The 22,081-nt window shown below is 39.2% G+C and overlaps 1 protein-coding gene across 1 annotated transcript in view; it reads right to left on the reverse strand.

Annotated features, from left to right (window-relative positions):
- EXOC2 (exocyst complex component 2) overlaps positions 1-14,645 on the reverse strand; it is a 105,284-nt gene extending 90,639 nt beyond the window's left edge. The window contains exons 1-4 of the mRNA XM_026039754.1: positions 14,508-14,645; positions 9,863-10,039; positions 8,417-8,543; positions 904-1,017 (exon numbers count right to left, since the gene is read on the reverse strand). Of these exons, the coding sequence (XP_025895539.1) occupies positions 904-1,017; positions 8,417-8,543; positions 9,863-10,039; positions 14,508-14,625 (536 nt within the window). The 5' untranslated portion in view covers positions 14,626-14,645. The remainder of the gene's footprint in view (positions 1-903; positions 1,018-8,416; positions 8,544-9,862; positions 10,040-14,507) is intronic.
- Between the last annotated feature and the right edge of the window lie 7,436 nt (positions 14,646-22,081).

Below are 22,081 nucleotides of genomic sequence, written 5' to 3' on the forward strand. Positions count from 1 at the left end.
ACCTCTCTGGTGGCCTGTTCCAGGGCTCTGTCACCATCACAGAGGTTCTTCCTCAAATTCAGGCAGAACTTCCAGTGTCTCAGCCTCTTGTCCTGTCAGTGGCCACCACTAYATTCAAGAGCAACAAACGGAAATGGTCCAAGCGGCCAACTTAGAACAAACTTCTTAAAAATGTAAAGTTGACTTTCTCATTTTATTATCTTTTAGACTTAAAAAACCCTATTGATTACAAAGTAGTTTTCAGGTAATATAAAGAATTATTTTTAAACACTTCTCTTTCAGTTCCTATACTTCAGAAGATGTCAGTATGTTTGAACTAGGTAATGACATTTATTTGCCATTGTTCTTGTCCTCAGTCTACCACCACTTTGACAGTAAAACAAAGTACTTCCCAGGCAGATGACGAGTTAGGTTCTGGAGCTCTCTTTCTTTAACAGCAGCTATTTCTGCTATTAGATAACTGAAGAAAAATAAACTGGCAAAACAGTATTTCTCATCAAATTCTTATCAGAGCCAAAAGGAGACTTATTCTCTGCTCTAAAATGATGCCAAATATTACCCAAACAGAAGCATGGAGAAGTTTCAGAACTGAGCATGCTCAGTTACACAACAGTTAACAGCCAACTGTTACCTGTTAACAGTTTTACGCTTGGTCTGTTGAGTGCCTGTTTCCTGGGGCTATAGTCATGGCTTGGGTTAATAACTGGGGCTCCTGCTCAAGGCCATGCTGCCCAACTTCTTAGATCACGTAGAACTTAAGCCTAATGTAACACAAGTGCCTCCTCACACAGAAAAATAGATCTATTATTACAATGTCAACCATCACCARCATAACTCATATAATAAAAATTCACATATGTTTGACGTTATTAAAGCTATTTATGTATTGTAATAGCAGCAAACCTTGTTGTCGAATGATTCTCGATCAGGTACCAGGCAGCAGAAAAGTTTTCACTAGTGAAATCAGCACTCATCCCAGGAAACAGTGCTTCTAAATCTTTCTGAGGAAATCTGCTTCTGAAAAATAAATATTCATTTCTTCAGTGGAGCATATTCTAGTAAACAGGTTACTACTGAAAGTTTTGCATAGCATAACAGCTCACGTTCCAACAAAATGTATATATAAACTTATGCCATGAAATTAAATCTAGTGTTACAGACACACCTAGTGTAGCTGGAAAAAAAGAAATTTAATATAAATAAAAATAATTTTATCATTTTAATTACGCTTCAATTACATAATTATTACACAATGAAGTAATAAAATGACAAAACATGTTAGCATTGATTACAATCAACAGTATCATTGTGAATGTTTCAACAAAAGTTAACTTACCTCTCAATAATTTTACATAGTGTTTAAAGTGTTTTTAAAACTTTAGCTTAATAATACTCCATCACAAGGCATATACAGATAGCTCTTTCTTTGAAATATACAGYTTTTAAAAAACTTGAATTTGATACTTGATACTTTAATTTTATTAGTGATTCATATATTAATTGAATAATTAAGAGACGGGCTGGCAAAAGCACTCATTTATGCTCCTAGGCACTCTGACAGGGTCTGCTACTATTCACAGTGATTAGGGAAATATTGCCAGAGCTACAGCTCTTCTGTATTATATGCAGTTACAGAGCTCAGAAACATACTATGAGTGCCCAGAAAAGTTTATATTAAATCCATGTGCCACAATAAGGAAAAAAAAAAAGAACCAGGATTTATTCCTATTTGTTAGAATTTCAATATCTTTTCCTAAGAAGTCAACAGACAAAAACACACAAAGGCACACACATTCAGTGGAGATACCATAACTAAGATGTAACTTACTACTACGAGATTGTAAGACATACGCAAGACTAAGTTTATGTACGAGCATTACAACTCTTAGAAAAAATACTGCGGTAAAGAGCAACCATTTAGCTATGGATGTCATAGATTCTGCCAGGGAGTTTTGCCCATGGACAGTTTGACAGTAAGCAAGGGGTTTTATTTGGGTTGGTTGGTTTGATTGAAGTTCAATGTCTGACTGCTTTGAAAACCCAACAGGAGCCTTTCTCCAGAGAACAGACGTATTTGTGTGGAACATTACAGCATCAACTCTTACAAATTCAACTATAAGAACTTGCACTTACACAGACTGTCTACATCTGCCAGAGGTCTAAAGCTAGCCTATGATCTCCACGAGTAAATCACAGCCTCCAAGGAGTTACAATTCAATACTAGAAAAAAAAACATAGAGTAAGAGAATAGAGTGGCTTCTACTGAACAGAACTTTGCTGCGAAAGCAACTCAGAATTATTCTGTAAAGATTATTCTTCCCCTTAAATTTTAGAATCCCTGAGTATGATTTTCAGCATACGTGACAGTATTTACATATTAAAGTCAGGTCCCAAACTGGATACAGCTACCAAAAGGTAACTTGAACCTCAATTCCACAGGAGTTTACAGGTCAAAAGGAGCAACTTTAAATAAACACAGATTCTGACTGGCAAGCAGCATAAACAAGCCAGAAGTGGAGTTGCTGCACACACTCTCCTGCTGTCTGGTACCAGTCGGACTCAGAAGCAGCCCTTGTACCAGCTGTACTTTGTTAATCGGGCATGCAAGAAGCCCAGCAGAAAGGACACAGGAGTAGACTAAACAAGGCAAACCAGAAGGTGTTAACAAAGGTGTCTGTGCAACAGCAGCGACGAGGATGCGCTGGAAAGTAGCACTGGGCRAGCAAGAAATATGTCATGTAAAATGATTAACCATCTTTCACGATAAGAAAAATAGAGGTAGAAATAGAGGCTGTAGCAAGGCAAGGGTTGGTCTCTTCTCCAGAATAACTACAGATAGAACAAGAGGGACTGGCCTCAAGTTGCAGCAGGGGAGGTTCAGGTTARACATTAGGAAGAAYTTCTACATGGACAGAGCGGTGAAGCCTTGGAACAGGCTGCACTGGCAAGTGGTGGAGTCACCATCCCCGGCAGTGCCCGAGGAACAYGTAGAGGAGGYGCTTAGGGACGTGGTTTAGCAGCAGGGTGCTGAGGGGCTTATGCTTGTACTCTGTGATCTTGAAGGTCTTTTCCAATCACAGTGACTCTGTGATTCTAAGTAGTCAGTTGAACTGAGGCATCAGTCTTACAGKGAGCGAGCACTAGGATAGCTTTAATCGGAAGCATTAGTCCATCTTGCGCCTAACCCTGGGCCGCAGACACTGGCTCTCTCTGTGGCGGGTTTCACCCTGGTGTCCCTGGCGCCCCTGGGATCCAAGCTGGCCAGCGGTGGCACACAGCTCCGCGGGGCCGCGAGCCCTTCCTCCGGGCAGCCAGGCCGCGACGCCGTTAGGTGGCAGTGCGAGACCGGCGCGCGGAGCCTGGGGCGCTGCCGCGGGAAGCGGCCGCCTCGCCGCAGAGCAGTGGGTGGATGCGGGAGCGTATGGATGCGGGAGCGTGCGGAAAGCGCCTCCTGGCRCGCGAGCGGCTGCGGCCCCGCACGGCGGGCCCGAGGCAGGCCGGCCTGCAGGCCCCGCGCTGCGCGGGACAGAGCAGGCCCTCCCGTGCGGCACCGCACACGCTCCACGCAATCGTGGCTTGTGTGCCAGCCAGAGAGCACATGTGGAGCACCCGCTCTAGCAATCGATTCACAAGGTTTATGGGGATCTAAATTTTCAGGAATAGATTTTGCCCGGTGCTCTCGCAGAACAGCAGCAGCATTTTTCTGTCCCGTTCAAAATGCCGGTCACTGCATCACCCACCAACCTGTTCCTGCAGCAATTTTAAAAATGTCAAACACGAATTCTGCAACGTTACTGTCACTGCTAGTATTTTCATATCAACTTTCCACACTCCTATCTGTGGGCTATTTGGATATCCTTTCCCTCCTGCAAGCCCTGTAAGCCTCCKGTATACAATAATACCCCAGTCAAGAATATTTAGGTTTTTTCCCTCCTCTTAGTTGAGGCGGGGGGGGACACTGGGCTTTGCTTTGCACGTAAGGCCAATATAAAATAACATGGGAAAATWAAAAGTGTCTCTGTTCTACCCTGAAAATAAACTAGAACTCAAAGATTACATGTATTTCATGCCATTTTTTGTTTAAAGRAAACACTTGATAGCATACACACAATTTGCACTAAGTTTTAACAGTGTAAAAGACTGATCTAAGCGGAAGCAGGCCCTTTTTAAACTATGAACACAACTACAAGCAGGACAGAAAACCAAGATCTTCAAATACTCTTCTATGAACATATGTGACTATCATGCTTTAACAGTGATTCTTAGCTAAAATGTATCTAGAATCATTAGAGAATGATCGATTTTTTTTTTTTTCATTGGAGCTCTTAAAATAAAAGCTGTGCAACACAAATCAAATACAAAAATAGCAATTAAGTCTTGAAAATTAAGAAGGATTTGTCAGGCAGCAGTTACATATAGATACAAATAGGTATTACTTGTTAAACAACTATGTACATGTATAACACTTTACTAGTCTTTACTCAATAAAAAAACAAATCAGGAGCAGCAGTGGGTATCCACAGTCTGTATTTTCACATCCTTGCAATGTTTGAATATGAAAATAACATTCTATTTGCACATTTTGGGTGTGCAGCTATAATAAGCCAAAACTACACGTGGTATTCAATAATTGGAACGCATCAATCTCACTTATTTATTTACCTTAATTCACAGCCCATAGGCTTCATTCACTTCACAGTCATTCCTAAATAAATTACAATCTTGCATCTACTGAGTCAGGATAAATAACGATTGAGTCTGAATGCGTGTCAACAGTTTAATAAATTTAGTGTGAGTGCTTGTCAACAGTTGAATGAAATATCGCACTGAAGTATTTCAATTCATTATGGAAAGGGTTTGTTTTCAACGTCCGATTTGTAACATCTTCAAATTATCCACCTGATGGATTCAGAAGTCATGATTAACTTTTAAGTGTGGTTTAAGTAGACAAATTACCATAAGCAATTAGATACACACAAATGCAAATTGTTAGAAGAATAACTTATATTAAAAGGGAAAACATCACAAAGGAGAGGTGAACTTAACCCTTTCCCATGCTTCCAAATGCATTTTTGGTATCATTCACTGATGCCCAACAACTGCTTTCTACAAGGATGACTTTTTCCTCTCCTTTGTCTATCCATTTGCTGTTTCTCTTCACTGTGCTCCCATTTAGCTGTTCCCTATCCTGACTCCTATTTTCCCAATCTACTTTTCCCTCTGATTTTCATCCTGGTCCTCTCCACAGTATCCCTCTTGAAACGCCTCTTTTGTGTTCCCTGTTGGCCGGTGCTCCAGGCAAAGCTGCCCCTTGGCGAGCGGTCGAGAGGCGGCTCCGGACAGGCTGCAGGCCTCGGAAATCCTGCCGGGGCTGAGCGGTGCCACACGCGGATGCCTAGTTCCACAGCTGCAGAGCTGAAACACATCTCAGCCTGCAAACACTGAGAAACTCTTTAAACAAGTCAAACAAATGTGTTAGCAAAGGAACAAGCTGCTATGCTGCAGAGTTCACTCCACGCAACTACTCTTCATTGCATGAGGTTTTCTATTAGTTTAAAAGATCCCTGAAATTCAGCACTTTTTATCACTTCAACTGAGAAATTATTACAGTACTTAGTAATGGTTCACGCTTGCTAATATGCTCTCTTTCTTATAAATGCCATTTTTCTTCATTAAAGAGTTCTTCTAAATATTTTTGACTTCCATTGTATGTCTTTTGCACACAAGGTCTGAATTCATTAACAGGCTACTTGCGCACTTAAAGGTAAAATTTTTAAAAGACAACCTTGCTACTTTCCTATTTAACAAAATATCCAAACAGATGGTATCAGATAAAAATAATTCTACTATTTAGGCTTCCAAATGGTAATTCTTAATCTACTAAATGCAAGCTGCCTTCACTGCAAGAACTATTAGTTTTGATGTGGAGATATTACATTAAAAGGTCTCTTAAAATAAGACCAATTTAAAAGTAACTGTGTCATAGCCAACATATTTACTGAAAGAAGTCTTGTGAGAAACACAGATGTCTGATGCAATTGAAGTGGTTATTCTGACTTAGATTCTGGAAAAAATAATGGAAAAGCTTTTTCAGGGTTCAATTAAAGTAAAAAAATAGTATTAATGTCAGTCTTAACAKTTTCTTAAAATGCTTGCAAATATATTATACTGGCTTTGAGATTAAGTGCTTGACTGAAAAAAGTAATCCAACACATTCAATATATTGTCATTTTAGTGGAAACTTGGTAAACGAAACCAATTAAAAACTTAGTGCTATGCAGTGCCAACGATATAAATCACACAGCTGACTAACTGCAAAAAAATAGAAAACAATCAGTAGGAAACCAAACCTGAGATTATCCTGGGTAAGGTTTTACTAGAGACCACAATACTATTTAGTCAGYAATTAAATCATCTACTTTTATCACCAGTAAGATTTATAAATAGCTGGAGAGAATTTTAAGTAAATAAGACCGAGTCAGCAATTCAAGTTGAGAAGCCCAACTTGTCAAGCAAACAAGACCCAGCCAAACAGTGTCAAATGCAAAATGACACCAAGTGATAAAGGAATTCAGGTCATCCCTGCGGAGCATAGGTGACCACACCAGAAGCAGCAGTAGCAACTGATGAGAATCACCCAACAAGTGACTCGATGCCAAYTCCCATTGCAGTGCTGGCGTAGAAAGGATTATTGTCTCTTTCTTTAAATGCACAAACAGGGAAGGGAGAGGGCACGGACAGGCAGTCTTCTGGGCTGACTTTGGGATTCTTCTTTGGGAAGGAATCCACAAGATCGAGAGTCCACATTTTAAAAGGGTTGGAAAACTAGAGATGATGAAAGAAGATCACAAGTTATTTCATGGACTGGAGAAGAATACTTTACGAGAAGAGATATATATCAGCCAAAAATCTCAAGTTATTACCGAAAAAAAAAAAAAAAGAAAAAAAAGGTAATTACTTTCAAAAGAAAGGCACACATACTCAAACTAGGAGAGAAATGCATAACCAGAGGCTGGAAACAGATGCCAAATCCACTGGAAACCACACAGAGTTTGGGAAATATGTATTTACCCATCATCAAAAACGAACAATGGACACTGGATTTTCTACAGTGTAATTCCCTCAAACCAAGGCTGGATATCTTCTTGGAAAACACATACTAAGGATACTCACGAAACATTACATTAARTGCAGAAATAATTATTTCTCTAAAAATAATTATTAACAGCCTGAGTTAACAAGACTTCAGACCAAATATTTTAGACTCCTGGTTCTGAGTTCAGCAAATCCTTTCATACGACTTTTGCCACTGGGTACAAATGAAGAGCTGAATGAAAAGCAACTTCATGTTTTTAAGAACTTCTTGGAGTCTATCATGTTTTGTTAGAAGGATTTGAACTCCAAGCGGTTAATTGTCAGGGTTTCAAAAAGGAGGATAATTCAGGAAACTGGGGATAATTAAGATAAAAAAAAAATTAAGAAGATTTTGTCTATTGTGATAAGCAACAAGAGACAATAATTAAATTAACTTCCACCAAACAATTGGAGGCATTGGTAAATTTCAGACATCAAGAATCAGACTAAAAAGTTTCTTACTAYGGAAATGCACAACCACATTATGCCACTCTTGTGAAAAAGGAATAATACTGAAATAATTCACAGCCTCCTTTAAAAACAAGCAAACAAAAAATCCCACAGATGAAACCATGTATGTTCTGTTGCTCACAAACCAAGTATTCAGAGACACTGAAACTGTCTGATTTTRAAGTCTTTGTTTCTGCCAGAGCTATATCTTGACCAAGAGAAATATTGTTTCTGACACTATTTCTAGGATTTGGTTGCATTTGGAATCCTAACGGTATCTCTTCTAAAGCTCTCTAATTCTGTTTACTGCCTATTATTAAGTTCCTATTTCAGAAACCATGTTACAAAGTCTACCTATTTATGAACAAAAGTGAGGGACACAGTGGATTGGAAAAGAGTATTTACATTTCAATAAAATAAACTAATTGCTGTGGCATAATAAATCATGCTTTACAGTGCAATTTTAGCAACTGATAGCTATCTAAACAACCTTAAAAGCCCCATGAAACTCAAACGCAACATTAAGTATTCCATAGCTACAAAGTATAAATCCAAAGCCTTCCTCAAAATCTAAACATCACAGGGGTTCAGTATATCAAGCTTTTAAATAATCCACAGTCCTAATTGATGCTCCAAAAATGAGGATTACGAAGCAGAACAGAGCATGTACCAACATGCTCTTTTAAGCCTCAAATTTATACCATCAGCTTAATAAATGTATGTATTTTTAAATCCTTTCCCGTCCTATAAACTGTTAAACTTTTGTGGAATCCACAGAGGCACAAATAGAGAAAACCACTAAAAAAGTGGCTTAGAGGCATTTGGTACTCACTTGTCTATYTCAATACCAAGTGGATTAGCTGGACGTAGGGACAAGGGGGGAATCCCTTTGTTCCTGTCAGTGCGCATGTCGTAATAGTTCATTTCATCCACCCAGACAGCAGACTGATCCAAGATACCTAGAGAAAACAAAGGACATATCCTTAAAACAACAACGGCTGCCCAGCACTATCAGCTCCTCACATACTGAACTAATTTGAAAAATCCCAATAAATATAAAATGCATGCCTAGGTAATATTTTGGAAGCTCCACAGCAAAACAACCTGGATACAATTATGCTAAATTATTTGATTATAGATGCTGAAAAGGTATTAATGCCTAGGCAACACACACTGCCTCTTAAAATGAGGCATTGCCATTCCATGAAAATTAAGAGCACTGTCCTCTTGCTTTTAACAACAATATAAWAATATTTCTCAGTCCCTCCAGTATTGCGGTATCTGTCCACCACTTGGTCATCTATTACTTTGGAAACCACCAGTTAATTGGAGGTCTCCCTGTGCGCATATGTTAAGAAAGGTCCTTTTCTCTACGGCTCTTATTAAGCACAAGGTCAGTCAATTTGGCCATGTGCCAAGCGAATGATGCCTTCAAGATCCTGGAGAACACAGGACTGGCTTTGTCTCCCAAGCCTTAGCACAAACAACATGCAAAGGTGAAGCACAGTAGTTCTTGAGCCTCAGGAAAGAATCATAGCCAGATCCCTGAACATCTCCAGTTTTAGTCCTTTGGAAAAATAAGGCTGAAGCTCTTAATATAACYTGGGAAAAAATAGGTGTTATTTAATTGTCACTGAACAGAGAGAGAACAAAAGCCTAAAATATTTCTTTTTGTGTGAGCCCTGATGTTAAAGAAAGAATCCTATTCAACTGTATCAATGAGTTATCCGAGAGTGGCATTTTAAATCCAGAGAGTATTTAGATTAGATTCTAGATTAAGCAGAGGTCCTAGACTGCTTAGCAACATCACTTTAATGATGAAGCACCACATGAAAAATACGTCAGACTTTTTGTCTTACAGAACAGTTTGAAATACAAATAAGAAATGGCACTGAGGATTCAGCATTTTAAAATACATCGTCAGCTCCAGATTTAGGTATAAAGTTCACAAATTTTTACATTTTGTATATATCTTGTACACTTAAAAGTAAAATGAACCATTACTGGATCCGTCATCAATTTTTGAAAATTTTAATACTTCAGCCTAACAATAAAAAGGGCCACTTTACCTACTGAGGATTTATCAGATATTGAGAAAGAAGAATTTAATTCAAATGTAGTATGAGTTTTTATATATATATATATTTTATTGACATATTCTACTTTTTTAGACAACTAAAGATTGTCCTCAGGTAGACCCATTTTAAATATATATTTTATTTAAAGGATATTCAGTCATATACTTGTTTAGGAAAAAAAAAAAGTTTGAACAAAATACCTATTTTTTCAGGCTTCAGCAGTTTGAAGGAAACAGTTGAAGTTCCTTTGCCACCGGACTTCGTAGTGACAATAATGTCCCCCTTATCATTTTTAGCTTGTCCCACTCGACACACAATTTTGCTTGCAGACATCCATTCGGCAGTTAGCAGGCAGTTATGCCCACAGATTGTTAAACCTGAAAGAAAGAAAGAACAACCACGAATGACTGAATATTTTTGAAGTGATGTAAGGCAAGTAATGCTCATGTTGTTTCACACGCTTCACACAAATACAGGACTCTTCTCCAGTCCTTAAGTGYCAAGATGGAATGAAAGTGTCACAGATGTATTTTTCAGATAATCCTCAGTTGACTTTAAGTCTAACATCCTATCACCATTTTACGAGATACATGCAGTGTTGCTTGAAGTTCATTTTAATCTCTCCCATCAGTTATGCAGCTACTGTAACTTTTCACAAAGTCCCAGAATGGTTGACAAGGTCTGAAGGGAATTCTGGAGCTCACACAACCTGCTGCACAAGCAGGGTCACCTAGAGCACATTGCACGAGATCATGTCCCAGCAGGTTTTGATTATTCCCAGGGAAGGAGACTCAACCTCTTTGGACAAAATGAACCAGTGCTCTATTACCCTCACAGTCAAGAAGTTTTCCCTCATATTCTCTCTCTTGCAGCTCCCTGTCCCTCTCATACCAGGAAGCCCTGACCTGGACAGTTCTCCAGACGTGGCCTCACCAGGGCTGAGCAGAGGGGAGAGGCTCAGCTCCCTCCACCTGCTACCAACACTCTTCCTAATGCAACCCAGGAAGCCACTGACCTTCTTGGCCTATTTTATGTTGTACAAAAGATCCAACCCGTACAAAAGATGTAGAAAGTACTTCCATAAAACCTTCACCAAAACTGCAAGCAAAATCTTTGGTGAGTTTGCCGTGTGATTTTACATAGCAAAAAAACTAGGAAAACCTGMAAAACTTTCACAAGAAACTATGTTCATTCAAGCTTATTTGTTAAACGGCATTTTTTAATGATTYGGAAGGGACTTTTGGCCAAAATACCACCCCTTCACAAATATTCTCTCCCCTTTTCCATCTTAACATTTATTATGCAAGAATGATTCTGCTGAATAAACTGTGGTTAGATCAGACTCTGGGTGCTAAAATAGATGGGCAGATCTAAAGGGGCAGTTCTCACATTTCTAATTTGAATTCTGTTGCCTCAAAGACTTACCAAAATTCTTAATTTCTATACTACTATTAGAGAATGGTCAGTTACAGAAAATATTTGTGGAGCTGTCTTAGATTGTTAATTTACTTTAAATTAGGTGTTCTTACCCTTGCCTACAAACTTAATGCATACTATCCGAAATGACAAGGCCATACTAACGTGTTAGCTAYGCTAGAATTTAAATTAAGCAGGTCTCTTTCTCTATTGATTTGGCTTTTGTTTTCAATTTCTAGAAAGCTCTGACCAATTTAACAAACAATCTGAGACCGAAAAGGGTAAGCATATATGGCACAGTACCAGACCTCCACACTTACTTTTTCTTACAATTTAAATTTCTGATATTTACACAGCAAATTTGGCAGTTTTGCATGATTTTATTAGACATCAGAAGGCCTCACTCCCTGCCAGAACCTATTTTGAAAATGAAAACAACAATAAAAAAGAAAAGCCATGAACCTTATTATAACTGAAAAAGATTTATGTGAACAAGGACAGTAGGTAGGTTTCCTAAGAGAAACCTAAATCAAAAGAAGGCATAAGAAAAAAAAAAAAGTAATATATCAAGATTATCTTGGTTGCCATTTTAGCTGTTGCTGTTGTTTCTTTGCAACACTTTAACCAGAGTACAAGTTATTATTTAGTTTATTTATSAGGGTGTGGGGGAAGAACATTTACAATGAGTGGGTTTTAACCTTAGACTTCAGCATCCAGCATCAAGTCACTTTTGGCTTTCTGCTACCACGTTCTCTGAAGCAAAAACTAACTGCAGGAGATTGTCTGAACCACTCGTAAAAWGGGATTTTCACTCTAGAATTAGAGAAGTCTGAATCCATGCTTAAACCAAACTATATTTTAAAATCAAGATTTGAACTTGGTAGGTAAGAAGTTACTGAAAAACTATTTTAAAGAACCTTGTATCAATCATTTCTTTTTTATTAGAAGGTTCCTGCAGCTCTCAAGAGAAMAAGTTTGTAAGATTTGGCACTTCTTAAAGGAAACAGCCTTCCTCTGTATCTTAAAAACACGAGAGAAACAAAGTCTCTATGAACATTTTACAAATCTCACTACCTATCGTAATGGCACAGACCAATTTCTGAAACAAATAATGGCATGTTGAAAATGATCCTCTGGCATTACCATATTTTCTTCCTCATAAAAAAAAAAAAAAAAAAAAAAACTTTAAAAAATGATTTATTTTAATCTGTATCGTATAAAGATCTTTGAAAATTCCATACTGTAGGTCTAGTTTTTAAAGGACATTTTTGAAGGATTAGGCCCCTGCCTATCAGGACAAATAGACCACAATATATTTTCATGAAATTTCCTAATTTTTGCCAAACTTATATATTGACAATTTTACGACATCTAAGATAAAGATGTGATACCTTAAAAGACAAAGCAAACCTGGAGAGCATAGATTTACATGTATACCTGGATTTTTTTTTTTTGCACCACGAGTTGCAAATAAAAGTATCTTAGTTTCAAAGTCACACACAGATTACAAGAATCTCTCTTAACAAGATGAAAAGTATGTTATATGATATTGTATTTATACAAGAAATTGATTTTTGCTTTCCRTTTTACTGTAATGGCTCTCAACAACAGATTATAAACTCTACAAAATCCTTACTCCAACTTACTCACGTCTCATGCCTTCAAAGAATTACATTTGCAATTATTTCCATTCAAGGCACAGAGACTATTTACATGACTAATTCAACCACAAAAACAAAAAAGAAATCTTTATATGTCTGAGGTCTTCTTCACTTAGTAGAAAAAGCCAARAACTTAGTGAGCTTAGGCAAAAAAAGAAGATTATACATTTGTATTTATGTTTATCTCAAAATACGAAATTATTAGCACTCGTGTGTAAGAGTATAAGATTTACTATATATATATAATATTATATATTTTTACATATAATCAAGCAGTTGCGGTATTGGGACATAGTTCTGAGATTTCTTCCTACCTGGAACCTACCAGACCATTTCTACAAGGACTGTATCTATGCAGTACTGAAGATATRAAAGCACAAAAAACATTCAAATACTTAGAAATATTTATGTTACCTGTAACATAATCAGATTTTCATATATTTCTAAATAAAGGTTCATTAGTCTACAGCAGTCTTGCCTGGCAAAGGGGGAAAATATTCTTTCCTCTTTTTACAGGCAGCAAACTGAAACGAAGGGAAAAATTACACTGGCTTGTCCTCAGCCACAAAGTTCACTGTGGTGGCTACGAATGGAATTTGGGAATCCTCGTTTAGAGTCATGAGGTGAAATGTTGTTTCTAGCAGAGCCAAACAGAATTCCAGTAGACTCTCCAGAGGAGTCGTGACTCCGCAAGAGACCAGACAAATTGTCTCTAACATGAGTACACATATGCTTAACTTAAAAAATGAATATGGGAAATTCCAGTTGTTATATTTAACTTGGATTTCAAAAGATTTTACAAAGTCTTTCTGAATGGCTTAAGAAAGTTAGGCAGACAGTGGATATGATCTTCAAATTGGCAAAGAACAATTACAAAAAATGATCCTCAAATACACAAATAACTATTTAAAAAATAGGAAACAGAGGTAGAGCAAATGTTTTCTCCCCTCTTTCTCTCTTGTTTTCCATAGGGGAGTTCTGACATTCAATATATTCATAAGTGATTAGAAATTAAAGTGAATAAAGAGGTTACAAAGCTTGACGTTATTAATCTATTCAGTATGATTAAGATATTGAAGTTGGAATTACAACATTACAACAACAAAAACCCTCCCCCGTCTCAAGATACAGAACACACATAATAAAAAAGGTAAACAGGGATTCTTCAGCCTGGAAAACAGGCAACAGAGTTTGATGAACAAGATGTATAGTCATGAGAATCACTGAGACAATTAATAGGGGAGACCGGCTTGTTCTCTCTTCCAGTGCAAGAACTCTGACGATTCAAATTAAGCTACCCAGTGAAAAATAACACGGCAGACCATTTGTCACACAACATGTAGCTAAATTTTGTTGCTCTTCTTGTCCTAGACTGCCTTAACATGCACTAATCRAATTTTACATCAATTCAAGTAATAGCAATGCCAGTGACCCTCTCAATACAGTGAAAACATTTTTGATTGGGAAGTTTTCAAGCTGAAAATTCTCCATATGTGTTGCAAAGATGGGACAAACTGTCCCCGCCAACCCTTGCCGTGCTCACACAGGCAGTTGTTCTTACCTCGTGTTCAGCAGAGGGACTGGAGTCAGACAAGCCCATCTAATAATGAAGGGTGGCCGCTCTAATTTACACTTTGGAGATCATTCTTGAATTAGGGACACAGGGGATTTTACAATGTTCATTACAACTGCTACCAGATCCCAAAGGTTGCAATCTACACATCCAAAAGAAGCTGACGCATTTTCTTCCCTCCTCTCTCCAACTTACCTATGAGGTCTGCAGGCCCAGTTCCCAAGTTTTCTCCTCTAATTGTCACTTTTGTCCATGCGATGCCCTCATTGGGAGAGATGCCAGTAACAAGYGGCGGCTGCCGTGCTCGAGACATGGTGTCTATCTGCAGTTGTTAGTTCACCTGTTCAGCATGAAACAGTCATTTAAAACCAATAATTACATTGTRTAAAAAATTATAAAAAAGTCAAGCTGTTCTTATAAAGTGATAAAGTGAAAATATGAATATGGATATGAAACAGTACTCTCAAAGCTTTTCCCCACATATTAGCCAAACAACATAATACCTACGTCTTCCTGTAAAAGGAAAAACATCCTGTCAAATTTCTTTCACGATGCTTAAAGAAACAATATACATAGCCCAAATCACTGATACTAGAACTCAAACGGGCCTGTTGCTCAGTCCTCTGTTACAAAGCTCCTATGGTATTGTTTGGAAAATTTAGAATTGCTAAGTTAGGTAAGTAACTGTGCTTACACATCTGGACTAATTCTGCATCAAAAGGAGACCGCCTGGCACACACAGTCCCAACAGTGGGAATGGCCATAGAGTTCGTATAAAGCATCAGTGTTAACACAAGCTGAAAAAGTAAACCAAGGGACACTGCTAACACAGTATATTAACAAACCAAATAATATTCCAAAAGATCAACACAGAAGTACCCAAAACCACTAAAGAACTAATTCTACGGAGTTTCGTTTTGCATATGAAGCTAGAAGCAATTCAGACCTGTCTATCTGTACAAAAGAAACACCCACACGGTACCCGTGCCCAGGGCCCTACGCTCAGATGAGGGATTYCTGGCATCCCTGCGCAGCCTCCTCCATGCAGCTCCACTAGCAAAGGAAACACCGCCTGGAGCCCGTTGGCTCCAACCAGCTTCTCGAGTCACAAACCCCCTGGCACTTACAGCCTGCCCCTACGGACACAGATACTGCAAAAGTCCTAAGACAGGCACAAAACAACATTTCCTTCAAGGACTTCCATGGTAATTSTGTTCCATTCCATTCCAACGACAGCTGAATTCTTCTAATGAGACATGACAGCATCTTTGAAACTTTTAAGCAAAAATCTCATTTGGAAACATGCAAAATGACCTATAAACAATTTCTGGCAGGAATTTAGCTGTCATGGAAAGGTAATACTGAAATATAATCTAAAGGAAAAAAAAAGCTTTCTAATGCTGAAAAAATAAGGTTGATGAAAGAATTAAGTATATAAAAAAAAACAAAGATGCATAAATACAACAATTTAGCGTATACAATCTTAAAAGTTGGTCCAAAACATGTGGAATATATGCCAAGCACCACAGGTACCTGTAACATCTTTATCTTTTACTTGTGGACCAAGGTATACTTCTAATTTCTGCTTCRAAACAACCAAGTCCATGAAATTCCATAAGGTATTCCTAACAAAATGCTACAGTAAAACTGAAGCTTCGAGCACTTGCATTAGGAAACCAAGAGCGAGTTCTCCTTGCCTCGGCCTCTTCAGCACATGTAGAGCCCAGCAGCACCACACGCTGCTCGCCAAGCACCTCCACCTGCGCCGGTGCACACAGACCTGCCCCGCGGAGCAAGAGGCTCTTTCCAACAGGGCTCTGGATTCATCCTCAGAAGGTGCACCGAAAATGAGGATGGAAAAGGGAAAGGTAGGAATAAAAAGGAAGATCTGCCCTGCTCTCAGAACAGAACTGTTCCCAACAGGATTTCATCTCTGTCTCTAGCCTGGATGGATATAGCAGGTCACTCTGGACAACTCTCCAGTAATTTTTCTTTTTTCTTGACAGCTTCTGAGTGCCCCGCTTCAGATCACAGGAGCTGAGACCTCCACAGCCACAGCTTAAGTCAATGGGAAACACACTGTGAACATGGGAAGCGCTATAAAATGCTCTAAAACACTCTAGTCCTAAATTATGATCTCAAGTCTCTAAATAGGTTCAGTCCTAGCAGCCTGGTTTTCAGTTTCCCAGGTTTAAAATAGGAATGCTACGATACTACTTCCAAAGATGCAAATGCATCGATACAAARTATTAATAGACTTCACATCATTATAAAGGACATCATGTTTTTGTAGAGTATTAATTTCCCAGGTTCACAAACAAAACATTGCTAAAAAAGCATAATCTGTAATATAGTACCATGTATCTTTTACGTCAGTATGCAAAATGTTGGACCTTTTCACATCTAACACAAGGCTGGAGGAGCGACCAGCGGATGCAATAACAATAAACTCACAGACCACCACCGAAGGAGAGGGGGACAAAGCAGCAGATCATGAAGACACGAGCGATCCAAGCACAGCAAAGAAGGTTGTGCTCCGGCAGGCAGAGTGCCCTAGTCCCTGCTTCCTTCTCCCTACTCCCATTTCTTTCCCAGCATTGTTTTCCGCCTCGCACAAAGGCAGCCCTTCCCTGCCTCATTTCAAGTCTGAGGCCAAGTCCTGGTTTTGCAGCTGAGCRATATCCTGCCCCTACTCTGCTGACTTCTGGCTTCTCATCCATAAGGTCAGCAGGGCTTGTTTTGTTCCCTAATATGCTCCAATTCTCCCTTCTACTCCTGACACCTTCATTCCTTTTCCTTATCTCCTGTTTCTTACTTCCAGTCTTGTTCAGACAGCCAACCTGAACTCCTGCTGCTCCTCTTGCTCTCTCAAGGAAAAGTCAGTTCCTAAAGGTTTGGAACTGGAAGGAAAGGAAAGGAAAATCTTCCCCAAAAACCACAAGGCTCCCCTGCCCTGTAATGGATTTACATGGCTCCCTTCTCTGCGTTATCCCACCTGACAAAACTAAGGGTRGCTCAATACAAACTTCCCAACTACCTTTCTAAATTTAATGCTGCCTGGAGCAATCAGAAACTTGGAGAAAGTTTTTTATTCTTGTACAGTTACAAGGTGCATGCACACAGAAGTCCACACKTTCCAGAATTTGGGGTTTCCTCCATGGTAAAGTGCAAAGGTGATGACTAGAAAAGAATCAACAGTTGCATCATTTTCCTAGGAGAAGGACAAGGCACACGTATCCCTCACAGGCTTCACTGCGTAGACTCTGCAGCTTCCCCCACATATCCTCGGCAGAGCTTGACGAGGTGCAAGAGGTAGGACAAGCTGTAACGTGGGGTTTCGTCCCAGTGCCTCACAAAGCCACCYTCTGCAGGAAGGAGCTACTGCTCCATCCGGAAGCGAAGCGTGGGCCCAACTTCTACTTTTGAGCACTTACTTGAACAGAGATTTATACAGAATATTAATCAGTAACGGCAATGAGGGAAAACAATAGCAACAACAAAAGAGCTCATCAAACTTGGGGAACTCGTCAGTAATATGGAGGGAAGAAACCTGAAATAAAAATGGTAAAATAGAAACTATTGTGGTGTTATTTGGTTGTCTCCTTCTCCCCTGCTTTAGCTTCCCCAATGCTATGATTCACTCACATTGCAACTATTGTTTCTTTAAAAATACCTAGGCATACAGGTAAGGGGGTTGAAATAGCAAAACTCCGATGTAATATTACTACATATTTTTCTGGATTTGAGAAATGGGCGCTGGATCGTTCTTCGTGATGAGATGAATAAACTCAATAAAAACATTGAGCCTCCTCAAGTCTAATATTTTTTATGAAATATTCCCATGCTTATTGCAGAATTGCTTTAAAATACCCCACTGGAATGAGGAGACCACAGTAAATCTCAGCACATTACAACAGCATTATGGCACTGAGATGCTCTGCTACCTTGTTTTATTTTTTTAAATAGCAATCAGTTTCTTGCAGTCTTTCAGTCATCTATAGTATTTAAGCTCCTTTGACATATATGTCAATAGTCATAATGACTGAACTGCCTATTTAGAAGCAGATCCTATACATGAAGATTTTTGAGTGCAGTTTCAATATTTTATATGGAAAATACATCCACAACAAGTTACACTGAGACCATCCACAATGGTCCACCATTAATAAATACACAAGTATTTGTAACCAATTTTATTTTGCTGATAACCTTAAGTACTGGAAAGAGAAGAAGATAAAGTGGCATAGTGCTAGGACCCAAAATCAAGTTTATAAGAAAAAAAAAAGATTAAAAATTATTTAGATTTAGAAAAATATACCAACTAGTCCACTTATGATCTCTATTTGCAATTCTACAATTTTATACATTGCCCTAAAATCAAAACCTATTACACATAGTTCATTATTCATCAGCTTTATAAATGCAAATTGAAAGAAGAAAAAAAAAAGCCTTTTCAGTAAATATTCCCAAAACTACGCAGTGAAAAATATTTTCTGCCTATATTGTCTTCAGAGCTTCAATTTTTTTCTCCTTCTCTGCAAGTACCCCAAACTCTAAGATACTGAAAATACAACATCCTGGAGAATACGAATGTGTCCATATTCTGGAGAATAGGTAAGTGCAGGGAGGTCTCCTCCTAGCATCAGTTACTACACATATATATTGCTTTTTTCTTAAATTCTTCTTACTGAAGACAACTTTTTTATACCATGTAGGGGAAGTGTCATAAAGACGATCCTTTCCTCACCAGACATCTTTTCCGAGGAGCCAGGCTCAGTGAGGAGGAGCTGAGAAGGCCACTCTTTCGCAACAGATACCCCTCCTCTACACTAACAGAGGCCTCTTTCTTTCTTCGCTCTCCCCTCTACTTTTTTTTTTAATAAATTTCATTTCCTCACAGTCTCTGCAATAGTTTAACAYGGGTGACATCTGTTTGACTGCTCCCATGATCTTGCTCATATTATTCTATTACTCTGTCACACTTCTTGTTATGAAGTGCAAGGAGCTAGAAAGCCTCTGAGAAGACCACCTACGACAAAGGCATCTTGAAAAATGTCTTCAATAAACATAATCCTTGCCTCTACATGAGCCTCTCAAATAAACTGTCCTATCACAAGGGTTTGGTTCCAAAAAAGTCACACTGACAGTTCTAAGCATTTCAAGGTTGTAAAAGAGGCCAYTTCTTCATTCTACATCCTACAAGTACTGCTTACTGTTCTGAAAGCAATMGCAAAATGAAATAAGTAAAGAATATTAGTTTAGGATTTGGAGATAGATACTACACTGGGCTGTAATTTCATATCACAAAGTAAAACCACAAAGATTATGAACTTTGGAAGAGAATTAACAATCAGCATCTCACAAGTTTCATCAAAGAAAAATTTCAATGAAAAAAATAGCAGTTGAGATGCTTTAAGAAAAAGTGTTCCTAACATCTAGAAGAGAAAAGTTGGTTGCAGCGACTGATAGACGAGCTAAGGAGGTTTTCAGCAGTACTTGGTCATAAGACACAGCTCTTAGAGGATTTAGTTGGAGAAGAGAGAACCCAGATCAACACAAGCACCGCCAGTCATCGGCCAGAGGGGATCGTAAATTGTGAAGATGCAAGTGAAGAAAAAGCCTCTTGTCACCTCGGAGAAAACCTAAGCTATAAGCCACCTAAAACCAACATGCAGACARGACAAAGGCCTTCAGGTACCAAAGAGCTTTTGTTATCGGTCGTATATGATATATATATCGGAAAAGGTGCTTTACAAAATTGTGATGCAGGTATAATTGAAGCGAGCAAAGCACCCTCCGTGTTCAAATGGCAAAACGCCTCCGCTGTTGTGGCTTCCTTTAGAAAGCAAAGAACCCGGAAACCGGCACCTTAGGCATCCTTATCGCACAACATCAGCACACTAAATGCTCTCTGAATGAACAGATTTATGAAGCAGCCTTTTTTAAACAAACAGTAAACACTCAGATTCCAGAACCTAGGTGATGGCCTTTTCACCTTAAACTACACAAACTTGTGCTTCTGCTAAATAAATCTAATAATTTGTTTTTACTAGAAAACCCAAAGAGTCCCCTGAGCACAAGGCACTACAACAGAGTCAATGAAGCAACATGGTAAATGACCCTGGGAAAGACGACAACGCAAGAAGTTTCCTACATGTTTGCATTCAAAACCATTACAAAAATGATGAAAAACACTATTGAAACCTTTTCTGTGCTTCATCTTCCCAACAATATAAATTCAGACAGACAATCTACATAAACCAAGATTTAAAAGTATCCAAAAGGCAGCACTGTGAAAATAACTGACATTTATTAACCCCTCTGGAGATCTTCAGTGCCCTAGAATTTCCACAGCCTTCAACACCGCATTAATAACACAAAGTCCATTCCTGCAAGCCTGCCAGAAAAGACTGGGAAGTGAATAAGCTAAACAATGCTGAAATTCCAAGTGATATTAAGAATCTATGCATGTTTATTTAAATAATAAAAGAAGACTTGTCAATTTAAACAAGAAATGGCCACGAATCTTACACTGTGGGGGGAGGGAACTCTTCAAAACACCACTAAGCTACTTATAATGAAAAGACGAACAAACATTAAAAAAAAAAAAAAGCGGTAATGTCAGCGTTGCACAGAAAAAACAAAGCCTCATTTGTCTTGGTCTGTCACATCCAGCACATTGATTGAAGCCAATATTAACACTGACAAACATGTTACCCTGCAGAACAACGTTACACCAACATCAATTTCAAAGCAGGAAGGTGCACGAGTTTGGAGCTGAAAGGGGCAAGCTGGAGGAAGGAAAAAAAAAAATACTGTGTATTAAATGGCATGATGCCCCTCTCTGTTTAAAAGGGCCACTGAATATTCTATTCTGCTGTAAAGTCTACACTGGAGATTTTCATTTTAGGGTAGTCAAGGAATCTGTTTTGGTTTCACGCCGGCTGTCCTTGGATATTTCCTCATTATCTTAGGCACCCTGCTTTACTTAATGCAGCAAGGTACATCTTCGTGGCCATATATCTTGACATAGCGAAAGCAAAATAATCACAGCACTCAGCAATACCATTAACATTTCTGAGTCACCAGGGATTAAAAGGCTGGCCCCGAAGCAGATGCTGTGCAAGGCCTCGGCAGAGGAGCTCAGYGCATATTTCAGACTGCGCTGCAGCTGTGAGGGATTGACACCGCTAACTGTGGAATCAAGCTCAGGAGAAACTCTGGGCACAGTTCCGGCATCCGAAATAAATTAAAGTAAACAGTGTTGCTCTCTCTCATCCACCCTGTTAGCAGCCTCTCGGTTGAGCTGGAGACCACACACCCAGACCACACAGCACCAGCTGAACTCACTCGCACGCAACGTCTCGGAGCTGTCACTCTGCGCAGGGACGGGGAGGAGAGGAGAGGAGAGGAGAAGAGAGGAGAGGAGAGGAGAGGAGAGGAGAGGAGAGGAGAAGAGAGGAGAGGAGAAGAGAGGAGAGGGCGGCCGGGGGCCGCGTGCGCCCGCACACACGCGTGTGCGCGAGCGCCGGCACAAGCCGCTCGCTGCTGCCTCGCGGCCGGCTGCTGCGGGCGCTTGGGACACACACGGACCTAGAAAGCTCACTAGGAAAACGTGCGGCTCTTGGCCTGTTGCAGTAGTGATTCACACTCCTCCTCTGCTAGYGTGTTTGCTCATGGAGGGCTAACAAAGGCCACTGAACATCACTTAACCTTCTAGGTATCACCCATCAAAAATAGAGACTTGCACAAACCCATCGCACTGCACG

Source organism: Nothoprocta perdicaria, unplaced genomic scaffold (genome assembly GCF_003342845.1).
Source record: "Nothoprocta perdicaria isolate Ctin4 unplaced genomic scaffold, notPer1 scaffold_24, whole genome shotgun sequence".
NCBI lineage: Eukaryota > Metazoa > Chordata > Aves > Tinamiformes > Tinamidae > Nothoprocta > Nothoprocta perdicaria.